This window comes from Dermacentor variabilis, chromosome 1 (assembly GCF_050947875.1).
Source record: "Dermacentor variabilis isolate Ectoservices chromosome 1, ASM5094787v1, whole genome shotgun sequence".
Classification (NCBI taxonomy): domain Eukaryota; kingdom Metazoa; phylum Arthropoda; class Arachnida; order Ixodida; family Ixodidae; genus Dermacentor; species Dermacentor variabilis.
In genome coordinates, this window is record NC_134568.1 from 4,171,590 (window position 1) to 4,180,585 (window position 8,996).

The following is an 8,996-nucleotide window of genomic DNA, read 5'->3' on the forward strand; positions in this document are numbered from 1 at the left end:
TGCGGTGTGTACAACCCAAACCGAACGCTGCCGGTTACCTAGGGAAAATCCGCTGGACAATATTCACTCTCCTAGCGTGCATTCTGTTAATTTTTTTTATTCGTAAATTGTTACACTGATGCGCGCTGCAGTAAACTCGGAAATAAATGGTAGGGTTAGAAACAAATATGTGGATCAATACACGGCGAGAAAGGAACAAGGAACAAATACAAAAAAATAAATGACGGCGGTGCGTAGAAGTAACATAAGTCTTAGCGAAGAAAATGGGAAACTTTCCAGGAGGAAGAGCAACAGGACGTCAGACTAGCTATAGGCGGTGCTCACCTCTCCAAGACATGCCGGCAATTGTTCCGCTCGAGCGTCTCACTTGAACTTGTGCGGCGCTGAACTTGCCGTAAGGTTAAATGTGGAGTAAGCATGTCAGTAATCAATAACGCTATTATTAAACAAGGCTTTGGTCCGTCCAGTACCGCGCGTGCGGCGATATATGGCACTGGCGGGTCAAGGAGGTGAAAGTCGCACGTATAAGGAATTGTATGACTACGGACGGAGCATCGCCGAATCAACGCTCCATACAGCTTTGGATGCTGGAAAGACCGTGCATAACGACGTTTCGTACTTTCTCGAGTTATCCGGGTTACCTGGATGGCTGCGTCGGCGTAGCCGAGTCCCAGCTGTCGGCAGACTGTGGCTGCTTCGAGGAGGCCCCAGCCGTCCCCGCACACGGTGCCCCATCCACGCTTGGGTATGTACACTTCGACGTGGCCCTCGTTGCGGGTCCTGCCGCCGACTAGCCGTAACTTGACGCTGCCCCGGCTGCGGGTCTGCGAGACAAGATGCGGCCGCGTTCATGCCCCGACAGCACCCAGTGCGAATGGAAAGAAATGGGGGGAGCAGTGCGCGGAGTGTAAAGTATTCGATTGTGTCCCGTGGTCACCGATTCACTTGACTTTAATTCTGGGGTTTTACGCTCCAAAACCATGATTTAATTATGACTCAGGCCGTAATGGGGGCGACTCCGGATTGATTTTGACCACCAGAGGATATTTAACGTGCACCTGTATGCACGGGACACGGTCGCTTTTGCATTTAGCCCCCATGGAAATGCGGCTGCCGCGGCCGGGACATGATCCCGCGACCTCGTGCTTAGCAGCGCAGCACCAAAGCTGCTAAGCCACCACGACGGGTAATGTGGTCACCGATGGTACTGCAGTAATATCGAGAGCGTGTTGTATGGGAGATAGATGGAGAGTAAAAGGAACGAAGGGCAGGGAGGTTAAGTAGGCTTCGTCCAGTTTCCTTTTCTACACGTGTGTAGGAGAAGTGTCGAGGGCGGCACTTTCCGAAAGACGTAATTTCGCCGTGCACGTGGCCAATCACCCGCGAGTATCATTGACAGTATTGCTTCGCTTTGCCTTTCGGCAGACTCACTTGCATAAGGGGCATCGTGGCTGTATACGAATGACTGAAAAAAAAAAAAAAACGAGCAGTGCACTTAATTGCGTGGAATGGCGGACTCCGCCATACTTCCTTATATTTTTTATTATTTATTCAGGGTTGTCTCGGTGCATGTAAGGTTATTCCGACGACGTACCTTGGCAGAGTATAAATATGAAGAAAGAAAGACGGGTATAGTTGAAATAATAATTAGGTATCTATCTTTCTCTCCCAAGGTGAAGCGCGCGCATGTGAGAATCATCGGCCAGTCGTCGCGTAATGACTCCCAAGTTTCTTTAACAAATTTGCCTCCACACCTGAGGCTGGGCAGGATGGACGATTTCTACGCGGTTAAGGAAAGGAGAAAAGGTGGTGTGCCAAGGATCTTCCACGTCTTGGTTGCAGGAAACGGGTGCAGTTGATAGATGAACCACATGATTTATGAACCACATAAATACCCAAAAAAAGTGGATGGGAAAACAGCGCCGCGGTAGCTCAATTGGTAGAGCATCGCACGCGAAATGCGAAGGTTGTGGGTTCGGTCCCCACCTGCGGCAAGTTGTTTTTTCATCCACTTTAATTTCCATTAATTTATCGTTTCATTACTTCACTTATTAAGCACAAGTAATTTCCCCTATGTTGTCCTTGGTGTCAGTGTTTGTTGGCTTCTTATGCTAAGACTATATATATATATATATATATATATATATATATATATATATATATATATATATATATATATATATATATATATATAGTTCGTTAAGGGAAAGCACTCTTCGGTACGACCGCATGTTGTGCAGATTGAAAGGGAATCGCCTCCTACTCTTATCTTCTTCTTGAAGATGGCAGGCGATGGCGGACCAGGGGTGGTCGGCGGGGGTGGCAGCTGGCACTCGACGCCCGCTGCCTCGTCACGGCCGCAGTCGTGCACACCCCACCCGTCGAAAGGGCACTCCTCGATGTGGCGCTCCTCACCGGTGCAGTATATGTTGTCCATCAGGATAGGTCCTGGAAGGGAGAGGAAAAAAAAAAAACAAGGTTGTGTGGTGCGCGTGCATGCCATGGGTGTTCTGGTTCGGCGCGATCGCCGAAGAAATAAAGAAACGCTATTTGCCAAAAAAAAAAAAAGCAGTGATTGGGCTCCTTACGTCAAAATAGGCTTGCGTTCAGTTTCCTGTAAGCTCAGCTCATCACCGCACTTATGGTACATTGTCATTAGCAATGCACGACAATGAATCCAGAAGTCGTTTTCCAGCAATCATTACTAATCACGCGTTGACTTGGATGAAAAGGGGATTTCTAAATTAGCTTTCCCGTTCAACAATTTGCCTCGTAGAAAGATTTTAGATTCCTCATAGAATGTAGAGCCTGTGTGATTATTCCAATGGAAGGTTTAGTATATTATCTCTTGAATGTAGTTTAAGTTGTGTGAGGCTTGGTGTTCGTTTTGCTGTTTGCTGGCATGGATACTAAAGATCGTCCTAGGCTAAGATGGCATCATTTTATTGGCTTTTACTCTAAAACGGCTAGCATTTAACTCTGGGGCTCACCGTCCGCACCATCCACGTAGTCAACATGTGTTATTGTTCTGTCGTGTTTCACATTCCTCAGCGCAGCTCGACAGCTGTGCACTCACAAGCGAGCTTGTGCCATTTACCCTACGCCACTATAGAGTACGATAACTGGGCCGGGATTCACTTGGCGAACTTACGAACAAAATTCTGCGTAAGAAAAATCTGACGAAAAAAGCGTATCCACAAAGCTGAAACTATTCGTAAGATCAGAGAGCTTACGATGTCCGCCACTTCAAAGAGGAGCGCTTTAGTCGATAAAAGGCGTCTATGTAAGGGTCGCGCAGGTGCGAACTCCAGTACTTCCGCCAATAGTAAGGGTAAATCGATTCACAAAACCTAAACAGCCGTCGCAGATGGCGACTCAAGAAGAAATTCTGCGATAGGGGTGTAGCAGTCATAGGAACATAATTATGTCTATCTGCGCCGCTCGAGCTGACGCGGGTAGGCGTTAGAACGCGCTGTTGTGGCTGATTGGCCAGAGGCCACAACTGATAGCCGAGGATGGCGCGCGCTTCTATCTGAGGATTGAGAGCGGTGATCAACGGCGAATATCTCAACAAACTTCAGCTTGCCGATGACGCTGTCCTGTTCAGCAACGATGGGGCACATTGCAACACTTGACTGATGACCTTAAGCGAGAAAGGGTGTAGGTTAAAGAATAATATGCAGAAGACAAAGGTACTGTTGAATCATCTGTCAAGCCAACAAGAATCCATGATAAGCAGTCAGCCACTGGAATGTGTACAGAAGTAACGTTATCTAGGAAAATTACTCACAGGGAATCCTGATCATGAGAAGGAAATTTACAGAAAAATGAAAATGGTCGGATTCCATACGGCCGGAATTACGAAATCGTGACCGGGAGTCACCGCTGTCATCGAAAGTAAAACTGTACAAGCATTCCATCCTTCAAGTACTATCATAAGGGGCAGAAACTTGGAGGTTAACAACGAAGCTTCAGAATAAGTAAGGGAGCGCTAAACCAAGCGATGGAACAAAAAAAAATGATAAGCCTAACGCTAAGAGAGGACGAGTGCGGTGTGGATCCGAGAGCAATGAGTGCTAGTGGAAATTAAGAGGGAAAATAGGAGCTGGGAAAGTCACATAATTGATAAAGCAGATAATCAATGGTCTATTATATATACAGAGTGGATGCTATATATGTAGGAGAAAAGAAGGGCTGTCGAGGACGGCAGGCAATTAGGTCGGGTGACGAAATCAGGAAATTTGCAGGCATAACTTAGAAACAACTAGCGTAGGTTAGGGCTAATGAGAGATCGCTGGAAGTGGTCTTCGACCTGCAGTGAACATGAAAATACGCTGATGACGTTTTACACCACCCAAAATTTCCTGCGGAATTTTAACGAACTGTTGCTCTTGAGCCGCAATTCACTTCGTACTACGAGGCCGCATTTCCTTGTTTATAGAACGGCGTCGGGAGCCGCAATGATACCACCACCCCAACCATGGCCTAGTGCTTTATGCGCCTATGTGCAGTGACTGCTCCAAACAAAGTGCGTCAGTGTCGTAAGGTCAACGACTTGAACCAATTTGATGCGAAACCAGCAAGAATGTTGAACCGCTGTGTGGTTCGTGTACGGTGCTGTGCAGTATTCTGACGTGTTTAAAGAGGAAAAAGAACCGCGACATCAGAAGCCACGTGACGAAGGAGTGGACAGGACGAGCGGTAACTAGCAACTGAGGTTTTTCACCATGAAACACATCGCAGCAAAATGTCGAATCTGCGCTCAGCGTGCATTGACTTACTGATGAACAAAATGAAACACGTGGCCGCAAGCACCCTAGATGACTATGGAAAGTCCCAAGGGTCAAAAAATAAACTATCACAGGTTAATCAAAAACCGCGCTTCTTTATTTAGGAGAGCCACCTCAGGCTCACTTACACACGTGTCTAGCCCAAGTCTGCGCATGTGTGCCGCTTCCATAATTGCTCGCTCATATCTAGAGTCTCCCCGTCCTACAATTACGGCTTGATTGAATTTGGGGTAGCAGCCTTTGCATTCCCTAGTGTGTCGGACCAACTGGCCCAAAGTCCCCCTCCCCCCCCCCCTCTTGAACCTGTATTCTCACGTGCACTTCACCATCTGTCCTTAAATTTAAAAAAAAAATAATAAATTGTGGGGTTTTACGTGCCAAACTACTTTCTGATTATGAGGCATGCCGTACTAGAGGACTCCGGAAATTTCGACCACCTGGGATTCTTTAACGTGCACCTAAATCTAAGTACACGGTTGTCCAATTTCGCCCCAATCGAAGTGCGGCCGCGGTGACCAAGATTCGATCCCGCGACCTCGTGCTCAGCAGCCCAACACCATAGCACTGGGCAACCAGGGCTGGTAGCACGCGTACTTATGAGACTGGTAAATTTATGGCATCCTTGGCGCTGAGCGTCGTGATGATGTTGACTGATAAGCCTTGACTTTTACGTGGTGCAAGTTGTGCTATCACAGATGGCGTTGTTACGAGCTCCAGGCCCTGACATCAACAACCTATTATTGATTACCGGTCTCCAAAATTGATGCATACGCGTTTTTGCGCATTTCGCCCTGAATGCGTCCCCCTGAATGTGCCAAAACAAAGAGTTGACCTGGTGCGAGGCATCATCATGTTTTATCAGCTGAGGAAAAGCAAAATAGCAGCGATGAACGCTGATACCATGTCAAAGTGTGATAGGCGGGGAAATTTGCACGTGTGGATGTTACGTATAATGAAGTTTTCTGTCATTATTTTGGGAATGTTGGTAGCGTCGGCTTTTTCTGTATTTCTCTTTCAGGGTTACACTCGACAGAGATCAACAAATCCCTCGACAGAGACCCTATGCGAAGGGAGCGTGCGTTTAGTCGTCGATCGACACTCGACGACATTGTCGACCAGCACCTTATAGAGGATACCGCCTGCCGAGGGAGCTGATATTGAGCCATGACGCGGCATTAGAACCGCACCTGCAACCATGTGCAGCGCGATCACATACCATGCCGATGAACATACGGGTGCTGGTCGCCTTGAGGCCATATCAACTATATATTCTTGAAGTTTTTTTTATTTCCCTGATTATTATCGAAATAAAAACATTTATTCGCTTTGTAATATGGTGTTGGTAATGATGTATATAGGTGGGGTTAACCTGGCAGACCTGGGTGGCGGTCTGCTGAGCGCTCCTTATGCACCAAATATGTCACCATGTGTCCATCAGTGCTGTTTCTCGCAGAAGTGTGAAAAGAATGCGTAGCACTTCCACTCGGATTCTTCTAACGCCGTTGCGGTGAACGGGCGAGCGCGATTAAGCTTGTCGGCGCTGTATAAGGTGTTGTATACGGTATACGGCTGTATATATAAGGAAACTGTCGTAGGGGTGTGCAGTGATTTGTCGTAAGAAGATAGCCACAACCCCATATGCATGATGTGCGATCATGCTATCAGACGACCGCACTTCTTTCATTTCTTGTCTTTTAATCCTAGCTTTGTTTCCTCCTCGGTCTCATGCCTTCAGTTAAATGCGCAGCCTCGTCATTTGCACTGTTAACTTCGAGTAAGAACTTTTTGGCTAAGAAATTGCGTACGAATAGCGCAGTTTAGTGAATGCCGCCCCTGGCTTTGAGCGTGTGCTATAAGTAGCTGGGAAGCTGGTGGCGACCTTCTGATCATACAACGCTGTTGTCATGTCCAAACTGTCTCGATCCAGCGACGTAAAGTAAATGGCTCCAATGCAGACACCAACCGTAGGCGAGAAGGTTCCTGTGTTCTAAGCATGCGTGTTTTGGAACTGCACTTGTGCGGTTGGCCAACAGTGGCGCTGCCTCTACACATACATTTGGCTTATGGATCAACGAGGGCAACAGATATACGGAAACACAGCGGAAAACAATAATAACAACAGGAAAGAAAAATGTGGTCATAACGAAAAACAGAGCACAATGGGGATACAGGTGTAATGGTTCCAGGACTTGCATTTGGAAATGCAGTTGTTTGCTTGCAATGAGGGGTACAATCATGAATCGATGGCAACTCAAGGTCAATGGGACACCTCACATTGGGCGCTCACGGGAAGACTACAAATGAAGCTGTGCGGGGTGATATGGGCTGGACAATTTTTGAAGTGAGGGAAGCTCAGAGTGATATCAATTTCGAAAAATGGCCGAGGAATATGAAAGAAAGTCAGTGGGTAGCGTTAGTGTTCAAGTAATTGTAAAGGAAAAAATATTTAGTCCCATCGGAAGAAAAGAACTAGGAAGCTTACCAGCAAGTATGCGACCGGAATAGAAAACAACATGGCAACAAAGAACATTAAACTCCAAGTAACAGAGGCTGAGACAATCTCCTGGGTGGCGGCAATTTAAAATAAATTAGCTATCAGTAACTACGTGCGTGGTGAAAAGTAAAATCGGGAAAGGAATCAATTTATGCTAACTCAAAGGGAAGCTCTTTACTTTTTGAAGTGAGATCAGGACGCATTATAATGCATATATATAAGATGAGATACACAAAGGGAGAAGAAGCATGTGCTTGCTGCGGCAACGCTGGGGAAACGATGGAGCATGTTTTATTAGAACGTCAAGATATCTATTTTGGGGAACTTGAACTGCGCTAGGTGCAAGACACCGAAGTAGAAGACAGGACGAACGCACTTCCGTGTCTCGTCCCTAGAGCAGTTTAAGTTCCCAAAAATATGTCTTACCGACTAGCCTCTCACCCCACCCTCCTTGAGTAAAAATGTCTACCGTCCTATCGATTTATGTTCCGATGGCCTCATTGAAGCCATTAGGTACAGGGATTGAAGCCATAGGGTACAGCCATTGGGTAGAGGGTACAGGTAAAGGAAACCTGTCCGCAATAGGGATAAGTAAAAAGCAATAGAAGGTTTGGTGGCAGAAAAGTTGGGAGACCGCAAACAACGGAGGCGCGCAAAAACAAATTTCTCAATTATGATTCAGAAAGTGATGGCGGGAATTTTTTTCGTACGCTAAGAAAAAAAAACATAGGTAAGGCACTATAGATACTCACTGAGCGCTTTTCCGAAGTGTGCGTTGACGGTGACGCGGGCCGAGGAGTTCTCGTGTCCCAACATGCGGCAGACCACCTGCGCCTCGCGGGTGTCCCACTCGTCGTCGCACACGGCGCCCCACCGATCGGCGTGGAAGATCTCGACGTTGCCGCGGCCCTCGTGCGTCGTCACGCGAGCGCCGATGACCAGCCGCAGGCTGCCCTCGTCCTCGCCGCTCGCTGCTGGCGCCAGGCTCATCACGACGCCGGCCAGCAGCGACAGCCTCAGCGCGGCCGCGAGGCGCTGCTGCCTGCGTGGAGGCGGGACATTTTAGGGCTGCATTTACCGTGTAGCGCAGTCACCTTCAACGCCGTTGTCCCGCGATGGTAAACCTCGGTCAGGTTCATCCCCCGCCATTCGTGCACCGTTGTACGTGGTAAAAGGAGAGAAACATCAAACGGTCTCTTCTTTGCGTGGGGCAATTGCTACGGCTCCCTTGGCACCCATGGGTCACTTATAATATTAGCTCGAGCGGGGCAAAGCAACGAAACCGTTAGGAGCGTGTAGCGGTGCGCCCGCTCGCTTATAAGCTCACGCTCACAATCACTCTGTCTTGGACCAGTGACGCCTCTGGCAAAGGGCGTCCGTGGAGCGTTGTCAGTAGAATTGCCACTCAAACGAACGTTTTTACGTTTCTGCAATTCAGAACTCAAAATCTAGTAGCAAGGGCATTTGCGATTTGAAATACCCTAAATATGGTTGTTACTCACAATATAACAACCTATAGCAGGCTGTCCAGGGTATGATAGCGCAATCGCAGAATTTTCCCTTTGCATTTTATTACAGTTCAAATAAAGGTCATGAAGCGCATAACAAAGAAATCAGTTTTAGTGCACATGACAAGGACAACAAAAATATTTAGCGTCTACAGTGGGCAAGCTTGTGTTGAAGGAGCGAAGGTGACGTCACCACTGCATTAG

At 47.5% G+C, this 8,996-nt stretch overlaps 1 protein-coding gene across 1 annotated transcript in view; it reads right to left on the minus strand.

The window, feature by feature from the left end:
- LOC142575151 (lysyl oxidase homolog 3-like) overlaps positions 1-8,322 on the minus strand; it is a 31,623-nt gene extending 23,301 nt beyond the window's left edge. Inside the window, exons 1-3 of the mRNA XM_075684220.1 lie at positions 8,037-8,322; positions 2,264-2,448; positions 642-824 (exon numbers count right to left, since the gene is read on the minus strand). Coding sequence (XP_075540335.1) covers positions 642-824; positions 2,264-2,448; positions 8,037-8,274 — 606 coding nt within the window. The 5' untranslated portion in view covers positions 8,275-8,322. The remainder of the gene's footprint in view (positions 1-641; positions 825-2,263; positions 2,449-8,036) is intronic.
- Between the last annotated feature and the right edge of the window lie 674 nt (positions 8,323-8,996).